This window comes from Mus pahari, chromosome 6, assembly GCF_900095145.1.
Source record: "Mus pahari chromosome 6, PAHARI_EIJ_v1.1, whole genome shotgun sequence".
NCBI classification, from domain to species: Eukaryota; Metazoa; Chordata; class Mammalia; order Rodentia; family Muridae; genus Mus; species Mus pahari.
Window position 1 is genome coordinate 57,859,406 of NC_034595.1, and position 26,418 is coordinate 57,885,823.

At 50.3% G+C, this 26,418-nt stretch overlaps 1 protein-coding gene across 4 annotated transcripts in view; it reads left to right on the plus strand.

The window, feature by feature from the left end:
- Ssbp3 (single stranded DNA binding protein 3) overlaps positions 1-26,418 on the plus strand; it is a 139,863-nt gene that overhangs the window by 106,235 nt on the left and 7,210 nt on the right. The window contains exons 6-14 of one of the 4 annotated variants that reach the window (XM_021199460.2): positions 11,258-11,338; positions 12,234-12,293; positions 14,896-14,962; positions 15,058-15,134; positions 20,828-20,892; positions 21,489-21,537; positions 22,109-22,144; positions 22,596-22,650; positions 23,823-23,893. In XM_021199460.2, the coding sequence (XP_021055119.1) occupies positions 11,258-11,338; positions 12,234-12,293; positions 14,896-14,962; positions 15,058-15,134; positions 20,828-20,892; positions 21,489-21,537; positions 22,109-22,144; positions 22,596-22,650; positions 23,823-23,893 (561 nt within the window). Of the gene's footprint in view, positions 1-11,257; positions 11,339-12,233; positions 12,294-14,895; positions 14,963-15,057; positions 15,135-20,803; positions 20,893-21,488; positions 21,538-22,108; positions 22,145-22,595; positions 22,651-23,822; positions 23,894-26,418 lie in introns of all 4 variants that reach the window. The other 3 variants (XM_029540422.1, XM_021199462.2, XM_021199463.2) reach the window with 3 other exon arrangements.

A 26,418-nucleotide genomic window follows, 5' to 3' on the forward strand; every position in this document is an offset into this window, starting at 1 on the left:
CAGATTGACCGGCACCAGGGTTCCTAGCAACACGGACAAAAGGTTATTCCTGATGTGCCAGGCTGCCTGAGTGACAGGCTGGGGCCTTGGCTGGTACGCCCGCCAGTATGGATGTGTTTGGGCAGGTTTGTGTCTGCACACTCCAGCCTTGCCTCCCCCACCCCCACCCCGTGCACTCCACATGTAGCGTCATAACTCTCACTGATGAAATGGAAAGTTGAACATAAATCAATGTCTGCCGCCCCGTTAGCTATGCATCAGCAGTCAGCGCCTGGGAGATTTGCTCAGTAACAAAGCCCCCAGCAGTTCTGTAGGCTGTGACTGCCCCCTAATGCAGAGCCAACCCCACGCCATGGAGCCCTGCTGGTCGCCTCCAATACCACATAGCTGTCTCCCTCCTCCCCTTGGTGGGCCCTACCTCTCCGGCTATAAACTCCAGCCAGGCATTTGCACCTCCAGTGCTGGGAGGGCTGCTGCCAGCTGCTGCTGAAGGCTGGGACGTTCTCTCCTCCCCTTTGGACAGCATTTTCTCTTTCCTGCCTCTGAGAGCTGCTGGCCTGTGTGCTTCAGCTGCCTGACTATGGTATTTCCTTTCCCCAAATAAGAGTCCCTTGTGAAGGCACTCCCATTTGTGGGAGCTGTCGTGTGTGGGCTCCCTCTGCCTGTCCTGCCATCTCATCAGCACATTGTGTGAGATTTTTCTCCTTTATAAGAAGGAGGTCAGATTTGCTGAGTCCTTGTAGCAGAAGGGGTTTGAGGAAGAGAGTTCCAGTAGAGTCCTGTGTAGAACACAGGTCAGGATGGCCCCTGGGTCAGTCATAGTGTATATCCTCCCCTGGGAAGACCTAGGTCTGGCTCCCCAGATAGGATTCAGAAACAGCTGAGCCATCTAATAATATAGTATGAGGACTCTTCGGAGGACTTGGGACATGGCAGGGCCCACCAAGTGAATTTCAGGTTTGTGCCCCGTTTCTGTCTGAAGGCCCTTCCTTCCCTAGGCAGCTTTGCTAAGCAGAGTTCCATGCAGATAAGAAGGCCTTGACAGCAGAGGTGCTTCTGGCCCACCAAGCTTCTGTGAGCTTCCTCTCTTGCTAAGCCCCATCTCTTGCTAAGACCTAAATGGTGGTTAATGAGGCCGGAGGTATTAGGGACAGGCACAGCTTTCATGAAGTGCCAGCTCTGTGCTAGATGTTCACACAGCAGGTGACAGGGCAGTGTAGGTGTAGATGGTAACTGTTCAGGCTAGGAGCAGCGAGTGGCTGTGAGCAGGGCCTTGGGAGCCACAGGGCTTTCCTTTTTCTGGAATAGAATGTGGGCAGCACCTCCAGTGCTATAGAATTCCTGCTGCTTCTGTCGGTGCTGGAGGGCGGTGGGCTAGACACACACATCTTCATGTTCGATAATATTGTGTACTGCTGCTGGAAGATGAGGAACAGCCTCGGGTCTGTTCTGGCAGGGGTCTGGGGAGCTCTTCCCTCTGGGCCAGGCAGATGCAGAGCCCCATCCCTCCTTCCTCTATGAAGGGGGTTATTTTTCTTGGTAGCTATGATTGCTCCAAAATTTCAGTGAACCTCTCTGAACCTCAATTGCTGCACCCCATATTTGGGGTTGATGGTTTATCCATGATTCCTGGGACCCGTGTGAAGATTCTGTGACATAATGCCTAGGAAACCCTGCCTGGTGCACACTCTGTGCCTGCCAGCACTTGGATGGCTCCTGTGTGTCTTCAGGCCACTTTATTCTCTGAGCTTCCTACCTAGCCAGGAGTCAGGGCTGCTTTTAGTGTATTCTCTTGGCAGAAGGGCGTCTTGCAGCTCCATACAGTTTTCATGGCATCACTAAGGTTCATGGATTCTCCAAATCAACTAATCAGCCCTTAACCTAACTCTGGCTCTACCGACAAGAGTTGGTATCAGTGAAACACAGCCCTATGTGGCCCTTTAATGAGGCAGCTTCCTAATCTCTTGCTGAAGTCTGTCCTCCTGACTTGTTCCCTTGGCTCTGGTCATTCTGACACCTTGTTCTTTGGTCTAGCCTCTAATAGGAGTCTCTAGGGGAAGTGAAGGCAGGGAAGTAGGTTGTGGGTTCAGGAACTTCTGCTTCTGTTCCTAGCAGGCCTGTTTGGATGAGCTTAATGGAAACCTACTCTCAGACTCCAGGGACTGCATGACTTTCTGTCACCAGAAGATGCCTGAGCACCTTTTGAGTTTCACTTCTCCCTTGCCTATAAAACAGCCTACTTCATCAGCTCTGAATTGAACCAAGGAACATAAGAATGGTTTAAAATTATACAGGACTCTTTCTAAGGCCAACAGTCAATCATTTATTCATTTAGCACAGTCACAGTTGCTGCCTCAGCCTGGCTATAGTGGCCACACTTATCAGGTGCCACCCTGGACTTCCAAGTCAAGTGCTCTTCTACAGCGCCCTTAATTATAGAACTCCAGTTTCTCAGTATAGCTTCTGGAGCCCTGTCTGGTCTGTCCCCGTCATCCTCACTCCATTGGTAGACCAGCTCTTGGTCCCTAGGGCAAGGATCAGAGCTGTTGCTCTCAGGTCTGGTCTCTGTCCGTCCATCAGTCTGTACGTATTCTTCTCCCAACTGCCAAGTCTGGATGTGCTCTGGAAAAGTGGCCTTGTTTTCTAAGTCCTGGTTCCCAGTAACATTAGAGGGGGACGTGGAAGGCACAAGAGGAAATCGTATTCCAGGCTGCCTGCTCTGCCATTGAAGAACCTTGGATCAAGTGGGACTCTTGAGTGAGCAATAAGGAAAAGATAGGGTGTTCCTAGAGAAATCTAGGAGGAGGACAGGACCATGAGTGACAGCTCCACATATTAGCAGCTGCCTAACGGTGCTAGCTGGCTGCTGGCACTGACCTGAGTACTTGACTCCTGGCACTGCAGACTTGTGATTGTCTTACAGGCATGTTAAGATCTTCACAGGCACAGGCCAGGCCCCTGCCTTAACCCTGGCTTCTTTCCTCCCTCTGCCAGAGTTCTCCAGCGATCATGTCTGTGCCCATGTGGCAGTGGACCAGAGACCTCAAACCTGCATGTTTCCAGAACTTTGCCTGTTGTTTTGCCTTAACTGAGAAGAGAAGAGAGTCCCAGGTCACTTAGGCATGTCAGGGAGGGAGAGGCTTGAGAAACCACACTGATGGAGCAAAAGGAAACCAGCAGCCTCCTGATCTCTTCTGGAGTCTGCTGTTTGGTGGGTATTGGAGGCTGAATTCTGGGCATTTGGATTTGCGGCTTCCAGGGCTCAGTTACCTGCTTGCTGGTGGCTGTGAACAGTCGTGGATTGTCTGTTGGAAGAGCTGTGTGTACAAGTGTCTGGAGGCCTTCGAGCAGAGCAGGATTCTCTGGGTAGATGAGGCCATGCCTCCTTAACATGCACCTCACTTTCACTGTGCTGTTGTGATTAACAGCAGAGCAGAGTGCTGGCAGGCGGGGTGGAGGCTGGCAGGAGCCAGCTGCATCAGGAACACTGTCCAATTTCAGAGCAAATGACAGTTTTTAGGGGGTGGGAAGCAGATTGCTCTGGCAAAGCAGGACTATTCTCCCTGTGTCCTGAGGAACTGATACGATTGCTATCAAGGTCCATCTCTAATGCTCACATATTCCCAAAACATGTTACGTTGCAATGAGTTGAAGTAGAGAGAAGAAAATGACTTTTCTCCATCCCCATGATACAAGGTGGGAATTAGCACCCTGGACAGCTGTTAGCTCTCTTGGGACTGGGACCGGGGGTGGGGTGGGGTTTCCCCCATGGCCAGAAACCCTGATTTCTGATGTGAGAAGGAAGTAGAGAAACATCTTGGGAAGAAATGGATGTGTGATCCTTGGATAACCCAGTCTAACTCCCAGTAAATGGTAACTCCCAGTAGCTCCCTCAGGTTAAAATTCTTCCGTCCCAGGCCCAGGTCCCTATCTTTCGGTAAGCACACCTTTTCCTGTACTGGGGCTGCCTAACTCCATCCTCTGTGCCCACACTGTCTACCTTTCTTTGTCCAGGGCACATCTACACTTTCCAGGCCCTGCTGCCTATGATTCTGTCATGGCCACTGCAGCCTAAATACCTAAATTTAGTTTCTGTCTCTGAAGCTGCTGTGGTCATAGTTACACTTCAGTCTCCCACCAGGCTTCAACTCCTGAGGGACAGGCAGGGTGCTGCTTGTTTGTGACACTTGGTACAGCAACTGGTACCGTCAAATGCACTGACCGTAGCACACTGTTGGCCCTGACCATTAGTCTAAATACAGGATGTTTTTTCTTTGTCCCTACAAAAAGGTGGCCAGTTATACAGATAACAAACACACAGTGTCCAGCAGGGAAATCCCAAGGTTTCAGTGGCTCCCAAATCACCTCTCCTCTTTGCCCCATCCCAACCCATGTATTTAAGATTAGACCTGTTGAACCTAGAGACTCCTCCTTGAACCCCAGTCCTTAGAAAAGGGGCCAAGCAGTGCGAACCTGCTGGAAGATTGCAAATGCTCATGTCCCAGACAAGAGAAACCCAGCACTGTAACAGGGGTGAAGTAATCAAGATCAACAGAGGGCTGGGAGGAGAGGATGCATGTGCGGAGGTCAAGGTCAGCTTCTGAGTCAGTGTCCTTCTTCCAGCACGCAGTCCAAGGATCAAGCCTAGGTTGTCCAGCTTGGCAACCACGTATCTTTAGCAGGGAGCTATCATACCAGCCCCTGATCTTTTATGCTGTGGTAGTGAACTACAGTGTATTCGGGACCAAACGGCAAGCAAACGAGGCCAGTAGGGAAGAGAGCATGTTCGCCAGCCTCTGACTTGCATTCACTCTGGCTATTTCCCATGGGATAAACCTTGGATCTCTGCTAATGCCTTAATGTCACTGGTTTGTCACACCCTCCCCCATTTCAAACTCACTGTGTAGCTAAGGCTACCTTTGAACCCTAGGTCTTCCAGCCTTAATACCTCTCAAGTGTGTGTACCATCAGGCTCGACTCCAATTCCTCCTTTGCAAATAGTTGGCTTTTATTGCCTTTGTCTTTTAGGGAAAGTCTGAGTTTAAAATCAGAAAGTGTGTGTAGTGTCGTATTTTTCCTTGCAAATTAATAAAGGTTCCAGTTTTCCCTCATCAGAAAGCTATCATCTCATCCAGGGGATCTATTGAGCACTCTTTTTTTGTTGTTGTTTTGTTTTTGTTTTGTTTTTGTTTTTCGAGACAGGGTTTCTCTGTGTAGCCCTGGTTGTCCTGGAACTCACTTTGTAGACCAGGCTGGCCTCCAACTCAGAAATCCCCCTGCCTCTGCCTCCAGAGTGCAGCTCTCCCATTGCCGCATAAAGGTAGCTGTGCAGAGAGTACAGATGTGAGTGGCTGTGTCCCAGGAAAACCTTATAAAGAGCTGGAGGTTGGATTTCCCCTGACCTCATAGCTGTACCTTTGGGGTCCTGTGCTGCCATTCACCTCAGCCTCCATCTGAACTGTGCATAATATGGCAGAGGGCTGAGTCTGAGCATGAGCCGTCATGGCTGGGAGTGCCTGGCCACTCTCTCTGTCTAAAAGCAGTAAGTCTCCCTTTAATTCCAGCACTCAGGAGGCAGAAGCAGGCGGATCAGAGTTGGAGGCCAGCCTGGTCTACAGATCCAGAACGGCCAGGGATACACAGAGGAGCTTTGTTTCTCACAGAACAAACAGGCAGAGCAGCAGCAGCAGAATTATCATGTACTGACCACACACGTGCTGAGAAGTCTTTCCTTGAGTGCCCCTGTGCGTCCGTCTAACCAGGCCCATGTGGGACTCACTCACTGTGAGCTATCGCTTCTTTTGCCTGGTACTGTCCTGACATCATGAAGAGATGGACGGGGAAGAAGGCCATGATGCTGGCTTTACTTAGCTCATATAAAAGGCGGTGCCCCTCTGCTGGTCCTCCCTGCTGTTTCCCCAGAGTAAAAATACTCACTGTGCATTTCCTCTTACTCTTAACTGGTAATTTCTGCATCCCAGATGCAGGGATGTGTGGTCATGGGCACACCTCTGTCCTCTGTACAGAGTAGGGTACAGCCTTTTCTACTCACAAGTTATATCCAAAAAATAAGGTGGATCGTCTGTGAAGTGCTTTTGCTGTGTGTATTATCATCATAATTTTATACTGCCTCACCTATAGCATATGTCCAGCAGACAGGGCCACCAGTACCACAAGGCCTTCCTACTCTAGTCTGATAGAGCCCAGTGTCCACAGAGTCGAGAAGGGGTGGAAGTGTCATGACTCTTACTTTACCTCTTGAAACTACGTCTTCGGGTCCCCTTTCCAGTGACCTTCTCTGAGGACCAAAGTCAGATTTTCATTAGATGATAATGACACTGTCATTCCAACGCACTGTCTGAGCCCTGGGGACAGGGTAAGAGCAAAGAGCTTAGCAGTCAAACCGAGGTCATGGGCAACAGGGGTGTGACTCTAACCCTGGTTCCACAGCCTTAAGCTTATGCCTGCTTCTTCCAAGGAATGGTGGGTGTAGGGCCATTTAAGAAAGGAGCGCATAATTTATCTCTATTTCTCCTTTAAAAATAGCATATGCTTATTTCTCTTTAGTTTTTTATATTAAAGAGCCATCATCCTTTACCCCAGAGTCACTTAGAATACCAACTTACATGCCGTTACAGTTCCTCAAGCCCAAAAGCACTAGGGGTACCACCCAGTGCTTTGTGAGGTGCCTTGATATAGCTGTGTGGTCACATGCCCAGACCTCACTGCACTGGGCCAACCTCGGATGTCCTAATGAGGAAACAGGAATAGTTATTGTCCCAGAGTTCTGCATACACCACTACCTGACAGGCAGGATATTGGTGGAGGCTTACAGGAGGCTATGTAACTTTCTTCAGTCTGTGGGTATTCCTGACAGGACACCCTGGCCCAGGCCAGAACCAGCAAGCCAAACTGCCAATTTCTCTGCCAGACACTCAAGAGGCCCGTTGTGAGCTCAGCCACACTACTACAGTGTCTGTATAGATGAAGGATTTCCCCATCATGCCCTAGTGCGCCTCTCAAGAGCTTCAGAACAGGGCTAGCCAGAGTGTGGTGGGAGGGGCTCCCGCTGGCAGTCATGAACCGCGTCTCTGCACAGACCTCCGATCTCTGAGCTGCAGGAGTGCTGCTTCCTGCCATGCTGATGCCCCATCAAGGCTTCTGCTCTAAACCATCAGCATCCAGACTGTGGGGTCTGTGAAATGGCCAAACACTTGCCTCGATCACATCCGTAACAGAGCCTCCCAGGCCTTGCCTAAGTGGCTCTCACAACCTGCTGGATATAACACTATTCAATGCTGAAATTACAGAGAAAAGAATGAAAAGGAAGTCTGGGGCTTCGGGTATCTGAAGGCAGTGATCTGGAGCCAGCTGTGAGGGAAGGTCAAATCCATTAACAGGGTTGGGGTGGTGTGAAGGCAGCAAAGGCCATAGGTGTATTTTCCACCTTTTTATTAAAGATTCAGGAGCAGGAATTGCCCTTATTCATTTGGCTCCCCCTTGCCTCAGTCTGCTGTCACCTGACATGGTTGGTGAAGATGGTAGAAATAAGTCTGATCTACTGCTGGTCTGTGGTTCTCGATGCAGCTTCCTGTAGCCACTCTGGGAAGCAAGGGGGAACTAGGTGTCACTCCTAGAACCCTAAGTGGGTTTACAACCGCTCAGCCTTTCCTGTCATTGGGTTCTTCTTTCCCCACATGAATTTGGAGGTCTTTTGAACACAGGCTCACTGGCTTGCAGGGTGCTGGGCTTCTCCAGAGTCCTGGCTCCCAGAATGAGGCTTCAGCTCCTCACTTGGGAACCACAGAGCCAGTACGTATATTCTCCTTTCTGAGCTATGTTTCTTGCCTATAAAACAGTATGACTGGTGGTCCTTACATTGCCGAGCATAGGATCAAATGCAGGCAAAGGCCCTCTCTCCCCTAGGTTTCCAGGGTTGGTTTCACTCATCAGTGAGAGGCCAGGTGTAGCCAATGACAGAGCTAACTAGAATTTGAAACCAGTTTTTCCCCAAGCCCTATTTCTTTAAAAAAAAAAAAAAAAAAAAAAAAAAAAGATGGAATTGAGGACATAGTGTGTTGCAGAGAGCCCTGACAGAGTTGGAAAACTTAGTTCAGCAAATAGCTAGTTTCTGGTAGTCTTGGACAAGCCCCACCCTATCCTGATTCTTCCTCCCCAGAAATGAAGGACACTAGGGAAAGAGATGGCAGTCTGTCAGAGTAGGGTCATCTGTAAACGAATACTGGAGCTGTACTCAGCCATCCTGATCCACCCCAGTGTTGTGCAGATCTTGCTGCAGAAAACCTCCAGCTTAAGGAGATGGGCCTTCGCCAGCTAGGCATCTAGACACACTTTAGGAAGCTTCCAGCAGCTGAACTCTAAAACAGCCCGTGGGGAACTTGTCCTGTCTGGGAAGCTGATCTTTGGGGCACCCTCCTTTTTCCATCTCAGCAAAAAGGTCAGACACCTTCAGGAAAGGCTTTGTGTGTTGTGTCAAACTTCCTATATAGGAGTTTACCCATGCAGAACGAATTGGGAAGACCATCAGGTTCCCTGTAGAGGAACCAAACAGCAGCTCTGGCAAAATACTGGCCACTTGTTTGGGACCTATGTGGCAAGCTATTCAGGTTCCTTCTGTGGATGCTTCAGACAGTCTAAAGGTCACAGCCCAGACACACAGCATAGTAAAGGATTCTCCAGACTGAGGACAGATGGTACAGGCACAGAGAACATGAATGAACTACTGGCAAAGTGAAAAGAAGACTTTTGGCTTCTGACCCATGCAGTAGGCTCCCAGAGAGGCCAGGTGGTCTGAGGCTGACAGCATTTCCCCTGAGAGAGGTGACTTTTGTCATCTGAATTGAGGTTGCCATGGGGTTTCCTCTCTCTCTGTCATGGCCTGGGCTAGGGTGTTCTGACACCTTCACATGAACAGGGAACTGCTGATTCCCTCCCTGTCCCCATATGCCCTCAGGTTCTCACCTGCAGCCTTGCTTTAATGGTGCATCTGTCTTGGTGACAGCCTTGCCATCTCCACTTGTTCAGAACCAGCTTTGCCTTCTGAACCCCAGGGTGCCTCTTGTAAGGGCCTAGCCTGCTGCTAGGCCTGGGCTTGGTCATTGAACCTTGAGTCAGCCATCACTTGAGGCCCCGAGGTGGAGTTGCTTCAGGTGTTTTTCTTGATTCCCTGGTAGCCACCAGGGACTGCTCCTGCCTGGTGGGGCGCACAGGTGTGCAGAGCATGCCCATGACAGTCTGCTTGCTCTGCAAATGCATTTGTGTGACCAAGGAGGGAGACAGGACTGTGAGGGAGGAGGTGTACCCTGTTGCCAGGAGCCTTGGGACCAGCAGACAATCCTTTGCCCCTCTTGGCAGCTGGACCTTCCCCTGAGCTCCCTTCCTCTGTTCCTTTTCATTTTCTTTTTGGGGTTGGCTTCAAATTATCTTGTTTTGTTTACATTACACCCAAGTTTTGTGGTATAAAAGACTTGCAGGTGCAAATATGTCCCGCCTTCATTAACTTCCCCTCCCTTTTTAATTTATGTGATTTCAATTTTCCTTCCCTGTACTGTTAATTAGGGGACCCTCTAATCAGTGCCATTATCACAGTGGTATTCATGTTTAGGAAAGCCGCTAAACAAATGCTTGCAAAATTGCTAAATGGCTAATTAATGTCTGTTAATTAAGAAAATTGCTCATGGTAACAAACCATGCCGTTGCTGGCAGCCGCTAGAAAGACACACACTTGTTGAAATTAGTAGCGTGGCAGGTAGGGGAACATCTGCTCCTCCAAGCTTTCCGGAAGTGAGCAGCCCCTCACTTAGCCAAGAAGTTCTGGTGCCCTCAGCTGCTGGACAGCCCTTGCCTTTTGTTTTGCCCACCTCTTTGTGGTCTCTACCTTCTCCCCAGCCCCCGGCTCTGCGTTCGCATGGACTTTCAGGACGGAGACTAAGGCTAGATGGAACCAGTGGCCGTAGCTCACTTGCTTTCCTTACTGTTGTAAATGTCTGGAGTTTTCCTATACTAAGGGACAGCTCCCATGGAGAACAAGTGTGCAGTGTATTTTGTGACACTTGCCCCTATCCTGAGTCCAGGTCTTGGTGGCCTGTTGGGCCAAAAGGGGCCTCAAACGCTCAGAGCCACTATAGTAAACTTTTACAACTTCTCTTAATCTGCATACGTGCATGTTTGTGTGCAAAGGCATGCACACACACTCATGGACTTTCTCCTGCACACCGGAGTTCTGGAGAGAGATGCTTGCTTGTGACATAGGCACTCTGTTCTCTGTTTTTCTTTATTTTTGTTTTTGTTGTCTTGTTTATATTTATTACATTGATCTTACCACACATTAGCAGGATACAACCTGCAGTTTGATCAACTCTGTAGATAGTGAATTCATCTCCTTGTGTTTTGGTGAGCAGTCAAGGTGTGCATGGCCCAGAGCTTTGGGGTCAGCTTGGAACTGCAGGTAGCTTGCCATCATCTGGTGTGGAAAGTGGGCCCTGTCCCCACGGAGTCACCAAGCAGTGACTGTCCTCATACCTGTGCCACCTGACCCTCAACCTGGCTCCACCACTTAGGGCTGTATGGTTGTGGCCTTCTCTCTTAATCTCTTGAGACCGTGGTGCCTCCTTTATAAAGGTCGAAAGAGGAGGCACACAGACAGAGCTGTTTTGAGCTGTAGGTGAATTTATGAGCCCTGGAGCCTTGGCACTGCTCACGCTGGCCTTGGCGACTGTCTGTCTATCCCATTGGCTTAGAACCTAGCACCACCTCTGCTCTGTCCGTGTCTGTCCCTTGTTTCCTCTGCCCTGCTTCAACCAGCAGAACCTTGATGATGACTGTCCCAAATCACCTGACTCCTCCCGTCCCTCTGATATGGTACTTCCAGGCATTGCATCTGGGTACGGGTCCCTGTCTGAGTCAGCCAGTGTATTTAACATGGCAAACTGTTTGGTGGTGGCCTGTGTCTGCCTCTGCTCCTGTGTGCCTTGATGAAGGTGCTTTGTTTTATTTTTTTTCGTTTTTCCAAATCCCTTGTGAATGTACTGGTCAGCTCCCCTCCTTCCCGCCTGCCCGCCGTTGTTCGCCATTGAACCAGGACCCAAGCAGCGCTCCGCCACCTCCTGCCAGCCACAGCCCACCATCCGCACGCCCGCCGCCACTCTGCGTTTTGGTTTAATTTTTGTTCTTTTAAGCTTCTGCGCTTCTCCATGTGCTGTGATCTATAACCTGCCTCTACTGTCTGGCCTCACAGGGTCCTCCGGGGTCACAGCCCTCGCCGCACGCACAGCCTCCACCTCACAATCCCAGCAGCATGATGGGACCCCACAGTCAGGTAAACGCACTGTGGCTCGCCGGCCCGCCGGCCGGGGGGCGCCGGGGCAGGAGGAAGGAGAGAGCCGCAGAGGAAAAACAAAAATCAGAATGTGCTCCAGCGTTGCCTTCCAGTCCTAATCGACAAGCTTAATTTAAAATATTCTTCTAAATACAGTCTTTGTTTCTTGGATATCCCACCCAGTTTGGATCTGAAACCAAGACAAAAGAAACAAAATCTTTCTGTGACCTTGCCAGTGGCCTTTATGTTTTTGGTTTTTCCTCTCTCCCTTTTGTTTGGTTTTGAGTTTGGTTAACCATTTGTTTGTAACCAAGGCTGCACCCTGGCCTTTTCTTTGTGCACTCTCGCTGCTGAGAAAGCTTTCTTGCCATTCCCTGCATTAAGTTAGGGAGCCCACTGCCCCTTACTGTGGTTTCCCCCCCCCCCCATCATGTTTTCCCATAAGTCCTTGCTGCCTTCCCATTCCTCCCTGTTGATGGTTTCTCTGTGTGTGCTTGTGTGTGTGCCTGTGTGGGCGTGTCCTGCTCTGTCTGCAAACCTGAAGATGCCTCGCTCCTTTTGCTTGTTGTTTTCTTTGCCCTTGTGGAAAGCAGAGGTGGCCTCCTTTGCCCTGCATTGATTTAGCTATTCTGCGTTCTGTGTGAAGTCCCAGCTGCTGCCCTTCCACCCAAAGTAGATTCCTGCAAGCCAGTGCAGGTTGAGAGACGGGTTGTGTGGATCTTTTGTTCCTCTGCCCAAGGGAAGTTTTGCCTGGAAGGAAGAGGAGGCTACCGGGCTAGAGAGAGCTTAGAAGATCACTGGTTGTCATAAACTGGACTTGGCAGAGTGCAAAGCATTTGTGTTTGTCACTATACAGTAGTTCATCTGTCATTGAACTGATTCCCTATCATTACAGCCTTTTATGTCACCACGATATGCAGGCGGCCCCAGGCCCCCGATCAGAATGGGAAACCAGGTACAGTATCTTTTCTTGTTTTCTCTTCCCTCTCAGCCACTCTTAGGTCTAGGTAGGCCTGGACTCAAGTCAAAAGCAAGGTGCAAGGCTATTGGGTGGAGTATTAGGCATTAAGGTGGGGGAACTTGCCCATGTGCCTGCTCTGAGCCCATGGCCCAGCATCTAACCTGCTTTTCACAGGAAGCCTCATAACAGCCTTCTTTCAGATAGCACCAACTGGTGGGATTGCAGGGACTCGGCTCTTGTAGAGAAAGTGGGAATGACCCTACAGCCCCTTCTTGGAAGAGGGTCTTCCTCCTTAATGAGGTCAACTGACAATGTGTATTTTTTTTTTTTCCTGGAAGCTTTTCAGAATTGCCAAGGCTGGTAAATAGGATCCTGCTATTGAGGGAGAGATGTCCTGTAGGAATGCGTAGATCAGGAGCCTGGCTGCAGAGGGAGCGGGGTATTTGCGAGGTGTTCAGTCTGCCTGTTTTGCCAGAACAAGAAAGGATTTGTTCAAATAATTAGAAAAGTACCCTGCTTATGAAGAAGGCTTTTCAGCCCAGGGTCCTGTACCTTGTTGGCAGTTAGGGATAGGCTGGGGAAATGGGTTCTCATAAGGTCTTCTTTGGTCCACCCCATCAGGGTGGAGTGCAAAAGCAGAGCAGATGTCTCTGCTGAGGATGGACAGACAAACACAACCTGATGTAGGCATCAGGGAGATTTCTCTCAGTGCCAAAATATTTTTAGCTAGAATTCTTACAATGTTTTAACCAAAAAACTCTGGCAGCATTCATTGCCAGCACACTGGGAGTTAGAAGTTTGGTCACTTCCAATATGTCTCTGACACACTTCAAAAAAGCCTAAATGACCAGACACGGACTGTGGAGGACCAAGCCTCTCCAGGGTGGAAGCACCCCCCACATTCCCACCTTGCTTTTCTCTCCCAGACGCCTTCATTTTCTGTTCTCTCCAACACAAAGGGGTCACAGTTAGACAAAGGGAGTTTAGAAACTCAGGTTTTTAAGCAACAAGGACTTCTTGGGTTTGTTGCAGGTGAGGAAGAGGAAGGCCAGGGCTGTAGAAGAGCAGGCTTACCTCCAGGGCATCCCTGTCCCCTGTGGGCTGTAGAGAGCAAGATGAAGGCGTCAGCATTCTACCTGCTTTCCTTGGCCATCGTTCACATAGTGTCCTTCCTCTGGGGAAGAGCCTGACCCGCCCTGTCCCCATTTCAGACATTCAGCTGAAGACGGTCATTCTCAGACCCTTTAACCCAAACTGCCAGCTAAAGCCCCTGGCATGTATCAGGGTTAGAAGTCATGGAGAAGTGTTGTGTGGAAAGAAGCCATTGTTACAGTTATACAGCAGGGTAGGTGGGGTGCACCTATACTGGGATCGAGGAGGCCTCAACTCCCCTATCTCTATGAAAAACTACCAGCACAGACGGGCAGACACAGACCAGCCAGGTGACTCATAGTTCAAGAACTTGAGGAGAAAAGGAGAAAGGTAAGGATGACTAAATTCAGGGTATAGGGACCCAGCCTCATCAGCTCCTCAGGCAGTTAGAAACAGCAGGTGCCAGCACCACTCTGTGACCCTGAGCTGCAGTGTGGCCCTCAGAAAGCCTGCTTGCCCTGGCCTCATCCTCCTCTTCTGGAGCTGGGGAGCAGGGAGGGACTCTCGCAGCCAGGCAGAGGTGAGAGCCTAGGTGGCCTGTAGCAGCACCCCAGTCTAGGAACCCTGTCACGGGCCCCCAGCCTCCACAGCACTGGCACCTCAGTCACTAAGACTTTTCTTCCCGAAGTCAGTAGCTTCTCTTTGGTCTAAAGGTCCACAGGACACTTGGCCCAGCCTCTGCTGTTCTCTTGTTTTTCAAATTACAGCCTGAATAACTTCACCCAAAGTCAGTTACCTTATTCTGTTCTTACACCATCCTGTCTGGTTTTGATGGCATCACACTGGCACCCACTGCTAGAAGAGCAGGCTGCCCTTAATCACCCCGTTCCTCTGCCTGTAGCTGTGCCGGCACCTCTGAGGTGGGAGCTCGGAGGCCTGGATGGCTCTGCCGACTCAGGCTCCAGCTCTTAGAGCTCTGGGCTCCAGTTAACCCCACCTGAATCTCCAGGGCCCCTTTATGATTCACCTTAAAGGTCTCCCTGTGGTGATAGTTTTTAACCAGTGGCTCCACTAGGTTCTTGTTGCTTGGAAATGTACTTAAAATGAGTTACATGTTTGAAGTAAAAAAAAAGGTAGGGTTGGACTTAAACCGCAGCCCCTGGATTCAGGAGCTGCCCTTTGGGTGGGGGTGGACAGTGAATCCACATCACGCTTTGCTCGGGATGCAGGTACAGGCTCACATGGAGAGCCCAGCTGCCCACTGCACTCCCACCTGATGCTACAGCTTCGACTGATGCTTGTAGGAACTGTCTGCCCTGCTTCCCAGAGCTGGGGGACCCGACCCAGCTTGCAGCGATGGTCTCAGGGAGGCCATGAGGAGCCCATATGGCCAGGTTGGGGGAGTAGGGTGGGACAGGCAGCTGCATCTTGCTCCCCACCCCACCCCCAACACCACCTATCTCTGTAAGTAGTGACTCAGGCTGTGTCTCGTGTGTCCTTTCAGCCTCCAGGAGGAGTTCCTGGGACACAGCCACTGCTGCCCAATTCCATGGATCCCACACGACAACAAGGTAGAAGGGCAGGCAGAGTGGCATGGCCAGTGGCATTGGGGCTTTCTCTTTGCTCTACTCCTAACAGCACACAGCTCACACATTTTCTCACACAGGTCACCCCAACATGGGAGGATCAATGCAGAGAATGAACCCTCCCCGAGGCATGGGGCCCATGGGGCCTGGCCCACAGGTAAGCAGCTACCTGTCTGTCTGTCCTTCTGTCTCCCTGCCATCTGTGTGCACCCGCCTTCTCTCCTTTTTCCATAGTCTGTCAGTCCACATTTCTGGCTCCCCTCCCTGCCTGTGGGATGCTGAATAGGAATGAAACTCAGGGAGCCAGCTGGGTAGCAGATCCCTCCAAGGTGAATGTCATAAGCTATGATATGGGATTTTTCTGGAATCCAAAGCCGCTTCCTTCCCAGAGTGGAACAAGCTTAAGGGAGATGCAGGACCACCTCATGACTCAGTGGTAGTTGAGTCAAGTGAGAGGTGATGAGGAGTCACGGTGACTTCTGGGGACCCCAGGCACTTTTACCACCAACCAAGTGAGAGTCTCTGTCCATGTTCCCAGGAAATGTGGCCAGCCATGTGGCTCAGCGCCCACTTTAGCCCACAGCTAGCTCCGCTGCTCCCTGGCTCTGCTCCTCGGAGGCCGGACGTTGCCCCTCCCTTTTGCTGTAGGTGATGGAGGATCTTTGGGTCCCCTCCTTGGCTCCAGTTCCCCTGAAGTTGTACCCTCCTGCCCCATGTCCTCCCTTTTGTAGGGAAACGTACAGACCTGGAAATCATCCAGTCATTCCCAGAGTCCCACAGCAAACAAATCTGCTGCACTTTCTGTGGTGTTGAAAGATCTTAGGGCATCCCGGCCCTAAGTCCTTAAGGGAGGGAAGGCTAGGGCAGTCGGGCCTTGAGGTCTTGTTTTAGTCTCCTAAAGCTTCCCACAGTTCGTGGTTTCTCCCTTCCTACCATCTTGAGCTAACCACAGGACTGTCCTTGGACAGGGCAGAGGGCAGCATTTCAAAGCACAGCATCCTCTCTCGAGAGTCGGAAGTGGGTCTCTGTCCCCTTGGCCTGAGCCATGTGGAATTCACTGTTGATGAGGAATCAACAGAGGTTTTGGCTTTTCAGGGATCTGAGTGATGTTGGGTGAGATCTTGCTTTCCCAGTGGGAACTCTGAAAGGCCCGGCAGCCACATCTCTAAGATAAATAAGCAGTGTCCCCACTGTAGGGTGCTGAAAACACTCCGTGCTCAGTGTCATCCCTGTGCCTTGGGTGTGGTGGCATTAAGCAGTGTCCCCACTGTGGGGTGCTGAAAATACTCAGTGCTCAGTGTCATCCCTGTGCCTTGGGTGTGGTGGCATACATTTTTAATCCTAGCACTCAGAGGAGAGGCAGAGTCAGCTGGAACTCCTGTGAGTTTCTGGCCAGTCAGTACTACATAGTGAGACTCTGTCTGACTGCATAGCAAGTTCCAGGTTAACTGGAGAAACAAAACAAAACAGAACTTCAAACCAATATTCAGGACTTCAGCTATTTAGGTTTGATTAAGCTTATTTTCTTTTCCTGGCAAAGTTATTAGCAGTTTATTAGGTCTCATAGTAAGGTTGAATGAGGGCAGAGGCAGAGCTGTTGCCTGGCAGGCATATCCCTTGGGTCCATGCCCAGTGTCACAAACAATAAAATCGGAAAAAAAGGCTACGGGGGCTGGGAATGTAAGCTTGGCAGGTAAAGTCCTTGGCGTGAGTGGGGCCCAGCTATAACCCCAGCACTGGGAGAGTCAGAGGTCAAGGTCATTCTCAACTCTACAGTGAGTTGAGGTCATCCTGAGCTACATGAAAACCTATCTTAAAACAACAAAAACCTTACAGAACTAGAATGAGACTACAGCAGTTGGAAATGACGTTATCAGCGTGAACACAGAATGCTCTAGAAGTTTAAGCCTTTCTCTGGCTCCAGGGTGTCTCACCATATCAATCCAGCACTTAAGAAGAGGCCGGGTGGGGCTGGAGAGATGTCTCAGTGGTTAAGAGCCCTGACTGCTCTTCCAGAGGTCCTGAGTTCAATTCCCAGCAACCACATGGTGGCTCATAATCATCTGTAGTGAGATCTGGTGCCCTCTCCTGGTGTGTTTGAAGACAGCTACAGTGTACATATACAGTGTATATGATAAATAAGTCTTTAAAAAAAAAAAAAGAAGAAGAGGCCGGGTCCCAAAGCCTGAGATCTTCTGGCCTCTTTCCTTGTCACATCAGTGAGGAGGGTCTAAGGTGTCTTGACCATGTTCCCTGGAACATGTTGGGTAAGGAACAGTATTAAACCCCTGAAACTAAACCTCTCTTGAGCAGCCTGGAGTCCCTGTAACAAATTACCTCTGAGACAAAAAAGCCTGAGGCTGATTTAGTTCTGGTCCAGCACAGTCAGTGGGTGGGGCTCAGGGTCATCTGGGACGTCACCGAGAAGCTTTGGACCCTGTCTTTACTACTGTGTTGTTACTGTGAAGAGACATCATGTCCAAGGCAACTTCAGGGGGTTAGGTCATGACTATCATGGTGGTGAGTTTGGTGGCAGGCAGACAGACCTAGCACTGGAGCAGTAGTTAGAGCTCACGCCTCATCTGCAGGTGGCAGACAGACAGAGACTGGGCCTGGTGTGGCACAACATCCTCAGCAAGGTGTGCCTACTCCAGCAAGACCACACCTCCGAATCCTTCCAAACAGTTCCACTAACTAGGAACCAAACAGTCACACATGAGCCTATGATGACCTTTCTCTTTCAAGGCACCACAGATGCCAAAGCTTCACCTAGGAGAGGGAGGGCGGCCTCTGTGGTCTCCAGAACTTTCTTATTACTTGACTGCTGAGGCTACTGCCCAGGCACAGTAACGGACAAGAGGGAGTGACCTTGATCTTGGTACTGAGAGATACTGGTCTCTTCTGACTCAACTCTCATTCCTGCCTGCAAAATAGGTTGCCAAGAGGTGACACCTTGTGAGGTAGGGCACCAAAGTGGCTGTGGACACTCTGTTCCCTTTCTGATGATGTACACTCTGTTTTCTGGCTGAGGCTGTTAGGGGGAGCCAGCCTCACAGGAAGCCTAATTGAACACCGCTGTATGAGTCCTGTTATACTGTGAGACCAACATAGAGGGACGACGTCACTTGTATGATTCCTTGGTGAGGCATCAGAATGTATTTGACCACTGATCACTCTAGAACTTTCTGGAAGGGGTTGGGAAACAGCCATAGTGTAGTCTGAGAGCTATTTTATAGGTAGACGGCACTCTAGTTTTTGACCCTGTATCCTGTTTCAGTGTGCGGTGGGAAAGAGGCAGTACTTCATGACAGTGAGACCCTGAGAACCCTCCCTGTTGTCCACATTCTGCAGAGGGAATTCAGGCAAAACTAAATCTTGGTCATATTGGGTAAAGCATGTTGAAGACTCCTGGAGACCAGTGGGCACCAACCAACCCAGGGCTACAGCCTTAGCAATTCTGGCTAAATATAGACCAACCATCTTGGTTGGTCTATATTTTCACAAGTTCAGGTAGAGGATTTTCCTGATTCTCCAGGGACAGTCCCCCAAAGACCCAAGGCTGATGCAAACTTCGAGCTCTGGAAGGACCATTAATCCTGTGCAGAGCACCCTGGGCTAAGTGAGGGAGTAAGACAGGCACTGGGGACCCTCTTGTCAGGCCTCCTACCTCCCAGGAAACTGCATTATAGCTTCAAGTTTCTCTACAGGTGAGTCTAGGGACAGGTTTGAAAGTAAAGCTGAAACAGGGCAGGTGACAGGAAGCAGGAGAAAGAGTCCACTTGCTGTAGACACCAGTCATGACCCCTAGTCCAACACAGCTGTGGAGTAGGCACCTCTGTTTTCCAGGAGTGAGGAAGGGGCCTGTGCTCCCGTTCAGTCCCCAGTCACCTCCAGCAGATCCAGAACCTGGGTACTGATCTTCCAGCCTCATATGGAAAGCTGCTGCTTCTGACTTAAAAAAATCTTAGTCCCCAAACTTGGTTACAGCTAAGCTCCCATTCCTGTCTTGCTTAACTAGTGGCTGTGGGCACATGTCTGGCCTTTCTGGGCCTCCAAGTTGTCATGTATGAAGTGGGAGGTGTGTGGTGTGGCTCTTCTGGCTTTGCATCTGTAGGAGGGAGACTTGCTATGGCTCTATGCAGGGTACTCCCTTGTTAGCAAGCAGGATAGGGTTAGAATCCTGTCTGTCTCACTTCAGGCAGCATGCTGCAAATCTGGCCCTCTTTTGACCAACACTTTGTGTGGTAGCAGCACCCTGACTCCTTTAGCCCTGGAGTATGACGCTTGCCTCCTCCAGTGAGAAGGGCATTTAGAAGGTCTTTTCATACACCAGTTCTCATGGACCATAGTGAACTGGCTTGCTGTGAGGGGCAGAATCAAGTAGAAACATTCTGGGTCTGCTGCTGTCATCAAGTAACTGTAAACCCCTCACGAAGGGGACCTCAGAACCAACACTTTACAATCAGCATGGGTCTCTGTAAGGCTGAGGGCAAATAGGCTCTGTGTCCCTGTGTTATAGACTAAACAGGGTTGTGAACCTGCAGGCAGGACCTGGCAACAGGTCCTTGTCCCAGTTTAGCACCTAACTATTCTGTGCCTCATTTTGTAATCTCTTAAGGGAGTTGCTATGACTATTAACATCCATGTACACATAAAACATGTGACACAGCTTTATCCATAGTAAGAATTGTCGTTTGTGTAGCCGGAGTCAACAGCATGTGGCCAAGCTGAGGTGAGCTGTCTTGTGATCCCTGCCTACCATCCAGGTTGTCTAATCAGAAGAGGCTCAGGGAGTAAGGCGCTGTGTGAGCTGGCTGTAGCCAGTCCTCCCTGTAGGCCTCACTCCTTGCCAGCCAGCTGATGTCATTGCCTATATTCTGTCTAGGTAGTCTTGTAGACTCAAGGCCTCCATGGGTGACCTAGCAGAAGAGGGGGTCCCTCAGTAGCAAGGTTTGGGAGACAGTTCTTTGTGACATCTCCTGTTTTTGGCCCAGTGTTACCTCTGTGCTGGTCTGACCCAACACTGTCCCTGGTTTTCACCTTCTTCCTGCCAGAGGTTTTGGGAAAGATCCAGAGCGTATGAGTGAGACTCTGGTCTGCTGCTCATTAGCTGATCTGGCCAGCTGCTCCCTCTTAGACCTGTAGTCCCGCCTTTTGTAAAGTGGGACCAGCTTCAGAAGGTTGTTGAAAGGACAGAGTAGGCGAAGTCAAACTTCACTGTGTGCCCAGCAAGAGGCAGCTCACACTGGAGTCTCTCACCAGCCGGCTGCTCTCAGATGCCCACAGGGGCAGTACCCAAACTTAACAGTTGTTGTGCTTTGTTCTCCTCCGTCAGTCACCGAGCACCCTGGGTTGTAGAATTGGGGGTGTAGCCACAGAGACACTGTCCTGCCATATTTACCCTCAGAGCCCAGCAGTGGGAGAGGACTGGCCATGTGACTCTAGGGGAGGCTATTTAGCATTCTCAGGTCAGAGGCAAGGTGGGTTGTTCCCTCTGTTGCCTTCTCCCTCAGTCTCATGTGACCCCATCACCAGTCAGCATTGGGCTTGGTGGCAGAGTCAGCCTGCCTAACTGCTGAGGCCTGTGGGATGGGAATGACGGCAGCTTGCTGATCAGACGGTGTTTGGGGAGAATCATCATGAAGCCCTGCCAACGCATTGACTGTTGTGACTATCCCTCTGTGCTGGCTTGTTGTCATTGTGGTCCTGTCCGTTCTGAAAGTATGTGTGATTTTTTTTTTTCTCATCAGGCTGTTGTCACAGACTAACCCTCTCACTTATATTCTGTGTTTGTCTCCCTCCCGGTTCCCCTTCTCCTCCTCATAGACTGACCCTTGGTTATCATTGCAGAATTACGGCAGCGGCATGAGACCACCACCCAACTCCCTCGGCCCCGCCATGCCTGGGATTAACATGTAAGGCAAATAGCCCTGGCCGGTGCCTCAGAGCCCGTGGCCTCCCCACCCTCTATTGGAACCCCAGAAGACTCTTTCTTACCCCTCTCTGGTGCCCCCCTGGACCTCCGTTTCCTCAGCTTTAGGGTGAGAGCTGTGCCTTACACTGTGTTGTGTGCTAGGCACAGTTGGCCACCTTGTGGTCAGGCTACTCCTACAAGGGGTGGTTATTCTCTGCCTGTGATGAGGTCGCTGAGGCCCAGAGAGGTAGAGTGACTTCCTTAGGCTTGCACAGCTTCAATGGCTGATTCAAGATTTAATCCTTATGCAAATAAGCCCTGATAATTAGTACTTATAAGAATTGGTGGTCTATCTTCCTAGGGGAAAAAAAAAGCAGAAATACTTTTATATATAATTTTATAAATACATATTTTACAAATTTTTTCATATAATTTGAAGGAGTTCCTAAGTCTCCTTCCGTGGAACTACCCATTGCTACCCCAGAGTCAGATGGCATCTAGGACTGCCTGTACTGATGGCAGCCTGCTCCTGCCCCCGCTGGCTCCACTCCGGAGAGTGTACCCTACTTTCATTGTCGCCATCTCTCCTTCTCTTAGGGGCCCAGGAGCTGGCAGACCCTGGCCCAATCCCAACAGTGCTAACTCAGTGAGTATACAGGTCTGGAGGGGGCCGTTCCCCAGGAGAGAGGCTCTGCACACTAGGTCACCCTGTTGCAGGAAGAGGTGTCAGGAGGGAGAAGTACAGCACGATCCCCCTGATGCCTCTAAGAAGGCCCATGTAGGTGGCGCCCTCGGGCAGTGTGCTGGGTCCTCAGAAGTGGTCCTGCCCTGAGCTATCAGGGCCCGCTGAGAGTTGAAGCTCCAAGTGCATCATGGTTCCGGTTTCTAGCATTGAGGGAAACGACTGACGGGCTTGGTGCAGACAGAAGAGGGGTGTGGGTGTTGCTGTCTTCCACCCTCCCAATTGGGAGGCCTCCGGGAACCCTACTCTCAGGCTCCACCACAGACTGGGAGAAAGGAGACTAATCCCCAGGGTCACTGCATGTGTCTCGGGCCCCTTCTTCTGGAAACTGACCAGGTTACTAATTCACTGGGTCCCCAAGCCTCCCATAAATAAGAGTGAGTGTGCCCCAAAGTGGGTTTGGAAGTGACAGGGCATAAGGCTTGTCTGTCAGGGAAGGCAGCTTCAATCCATGGCTCCCGAATCTTCTTTCCAGATCCCGTACTCGTCCTCATCGCCCGGAACCTATGTGGTAAGTGCAGCTATGGATTGACTCTCTAGTGCATATGACCGGGGAGGAGAGCCACTCAGGTCTAGTATGTTCCTCATGAGAACACATCTGAGCCAGGACCCAAATTGCTCTCGGAGTCCAGGTGTTTTTACAGGCCTGGGGTAGCCTGCACTTCCCCAGAGCTGTGCCAGGAGGGGCTTCTTTTCAGTGACTAGCTACCCAGCAGGCTGCATGTCCCTTTCACTGGTTGTTGTGCGTGTGAGCAGGTGTGTGCACACACCCACCCCTTGTGCCTTGGCTTGAGAGGACGAGCAGAAGTCTAGCTTCCTTCAGGCTTGCAGGCTCCAGTTCTGAGTGCAGGAGGGGCAGTGCCAGGTACCAGGCTGCTCTGGGCACTGGCAGGTCGCATAGAGGTCCCCCCAAGCTTCTTAACATCACAGGTTATCTCATCTCAGCCTTTATCTCATCTCAGGGACCCCCTGGTGGTGGCGGCCCTCCAGGAACCCCCATCATGCCTAGTCCTGCGGGTAAGAGGGCTTGAGGGGGGAAATGAATGTCTGGTGGGAGTGGGGTGCTGTGTCTGAGGGCTCTATTGCAGACCCTGGGCTTTCAGGCACCACTTCCTGAGCCTTGAGTGCATGCTCTGCCAGGCGCTGATGCCTGGAGATGTAAGGGCCATGAGCCCTCACTACCAACAACCTACTGTGCGGCTTCAGCCACGTGACCCTTATATTCCTATACACTGCTTTGAAAAGAATAAAATTGAGCCAAGGTCTGAAACAACAAGGTCTCATTGTCCTAGGTGACTTAAAAAGGGTCTCTGGATTCCTGACAACTGGGGACCAGGACTCTAAAGTGTACACACACTCCCCCCTAAGGTTCTGGGTTCTAGGCTTCTGGTCCTTTGTGTGAGAGATTGTGTTGCCCTGTTTCTTTATCTGGAGAAGGCATGCATACACAGGAGGGCAGGTGCACACATGCACACATACATAGAGTCACAATTATCTGTCTACTGGCTAAGAATAGCATTGCAGCCAGCTGGAAGAAGTGCTGCGTACATCCCCTACCCAGCCCAAAATAGAGGGAGAATTTCTGCTCCTGATAGAACATCATTAGCTGGTTTCCTAAGGAAACTTTCCTTGGCTAGGTGGGGAGTGGCTGGAGCCTCCCCTTCCAACTCTCCATAAAGGGAATCTGCTCAGCTGCAGGGGGGAGCTGGCTGCGGCCACAACCAGCTCCCGCTCCCGCTCCTGCTCCCGCTCTGCAGCATTGATGAGCGGCATGACCTACATCCAGACTGGGTCATGCTAACCCACTCCTTATGTTAATGCAGCCCCAGCCCCTCAGCCTAGCAGAGTGGTTCTAGATAACTTGCATTTTCCTTCCCTGGGTGGGTCTGAGAGAAAACACAGGTGCTTATGTCCTTGCTAAGCTTAGGGGACAGATTTGTGTCCCTGTGCTGTGCCTGCCCAGATACCCTGACATTCTCAGGTTTGTGGTCGAATGGTTTTCTCAGTTGAATTTTCTGTGATTAAAAACTTTGTGAATCTTCATTAAATACAAATTAGCCAGAAGATGGTGATACTTAGAAGAAATTTTAGGTGATAAAATACAAAAGAATGAGTTCAAGTGCCGAGAGTTTGTTTTAATTAAGAAATGAATTAATCACCTGAACTCTGTGGTTTCTACTCTTCTACAGATTCAACAAACTCCAGTGACAATATCTACACAATGATTAATCCTGTGCCGCCTGGAGGCAGCCGGGCTAACGTAAGTCTGTTTTCTGCTCATTTACATACCAGATACCATAACAAATCATAATTAACTTCATCAGCTGAGGGGAAAGCATGCGTAATTGATTTTAGCCATTTGTTACCAAAGATGAATAAAATAAACCATCAGAAGCGGGGTTAACTCTTGGGCAAGTCAGACTCCATCTTATTGATGGTGGGAGGTGGAAGGGGCGGGGCTCTCCCTCTGGTCAGGTGTGAGAATGCTGACAAGGGAAAGCACCAGGCTTCAGGGGACTACTCCCCATTCTTCTGACTGGCTGTACCACCTTGAGTAGTCCCTCTCACTGATGCTTCTGTTCCCCAGACGTTCATGCTAAGGGGGAAACCTGCTTCACCAATGCAGATGCCAATATGGCAGCTCCTTTACCTCAACTTAGTCTTCCCCTCTGGAGTGCCCTGCCAAATTAACCTATACAGAGTCTGCCTCGCTTCTGTAGCTGTGGAGAGGAGATAGCCCCTGGCTTTGTGAGCCCAGTTTCTGAGGGAAGACAAAAGTCAGGCCAGGTATTACACCCCACATGAGGACTGCCATGCTGATGACAGCAGATGTGTTGATGAGGAATGAGTCCAGACCTTGTGCACATAAGCACTTGCTCCTCCTGTACTGCCCCTCTAGCATTGGGTGCCTGCTACATACGTCTCATCTCCCAGCAGCCTGCGAAGGTCATGTTCTACGGCCTGGCTCCTTTGCCAGGGCCCTGTGTTGCATGAGTATGGGGAGCTCTCTGTGATACAGCCCTCACTAGGGTTCTCTTTCATTCAGATACTCTGTATCCTGAGATACCTCAGGACATAAGTCCTGTTTTGTAGCAGTGGGGATAGAAGGTTGAGAATACTAACCCCATCCAGAGGCCCACTGGGCCGGTGAAGGCACGTACGCCGGATGGGCGTGGTTTAGTGGTTAGGTCATTTGCCACCTACAATCACTGTTGTATTTTCACGGCCAGGGATTCTGTTGGGCATCACTCAGGCTGTGTCACCCTAAGGAGCTGTGGCCTCAGGATGTCTACCTGCTGCCACAGTTTATACTCAAATTTGCATCAAGATGCTACTGAGTTTACATTTAACTTATGGATACTGTGACCATGTGTTTCAGATTTGAGGTCATGGAACTATAAACCATGACAATGCCATGTGACCCAGACAGCACCAGAGTAAGCTAAATGACACACAGGGGGAGGACAGTCAAGACGATTACACTATATCTAGACAGGTACTCCAGTGAGCAGAAAGAGGGTAGGGAAGCTCACACTCTCTCGACTGTGGGGACTGGTACATCCTTTGAACCAAAGGCTCTTTTTGTTCTTCAAAGTGACACTGGTGTCCATTCAAAAACAGTGACCCCTCAAGCCAGTGTGAGTGCAGGCTAGAGTGAGCACTGCCCTCAACCCCAGGCCCTGACTGCTCTGGATCTAAAGTCCCAGATCCAGCGGTTACAGGACAAGTCCTGTGTGGACCAGAGGGAAGGGGTCCAGATCCAGCAGTTACAGGACTAGTCCTGTGTGGACCAGAGGGAAGGGGTTTTGATAACAGATGTCCCAGCCCTTGGGCACAGCTGTGCCTTTGTGGTAACCAGTGATGGCTCACATCACTGTAACACGAGGCTGTGCACTGAAGGTGCAGCTTAAGGTAGAGCACATGCTTCACATGCAGGCGACCCTGGCTCCACCCAACAAAACAGCAAAAACAACTCCTGTGGTATTTTGATTTAAGAACTGGAATTCTATGTTATTTGATTTCCTAAAGGCTTTTAATGAACTTGCAGAAAGCAGAACTGTTCTCTAATCAAAGCCAAGCTCCAGTTCGCTCATTGATCTGCATGTTCGACAGTTTTAATCTCATGCTTGGCAACTTGATCTGAGGGCTCTCACCAGGGGAAGGAGAGCCCCCCACCCTGTGCCACAACTTCCACCAAGGGTGTCTGTGACAGCAGCCATCACGGAGCAAGTTTAGGTAATGTCAATTTGCAAAAGAACTTCATATAAATTTTACTTCATAGAAACAATACCTCAGATATTTACCTATAAGGTGACAGTCATTTGGGGTTTGGAGAGATCGCTCAGTAGTTAGGAGGAGCACTGGCTGCTCTTCCAGAGGACTCAAGTTGAGAGTTCCCGTTATCCTCATGGCAGTTCACAACTGTCTGTAACTCCAGTTCCAGAGGATCTAGCACCTTCGGCAGACACTCATGCAGCAACAACACCGATGCATGAAATAAAGATGACAGTCACTGCTGGCAACCACAGGAAAGTTGGCAAATGTTGTCTCTAAAATCTCAGTGGCTTGATCAGGAGAGTGGCAGCAAATGCCTTTAGTCCTACTACTCAGTACTTCTATAAAGTGAGCTCCAGGAAAGCCCAAGCTACACAGAAAAACTGTCTTGAAAAACCAAAACCAAACAAACAAAACCCCCACAACTTACAGTTTTTTAGATGAGCTGGTGTGGTTCACACTTAGGAGGCGGAGGGGCAAGAGGATTGCCATATGTTCTGGGCCAGCCTA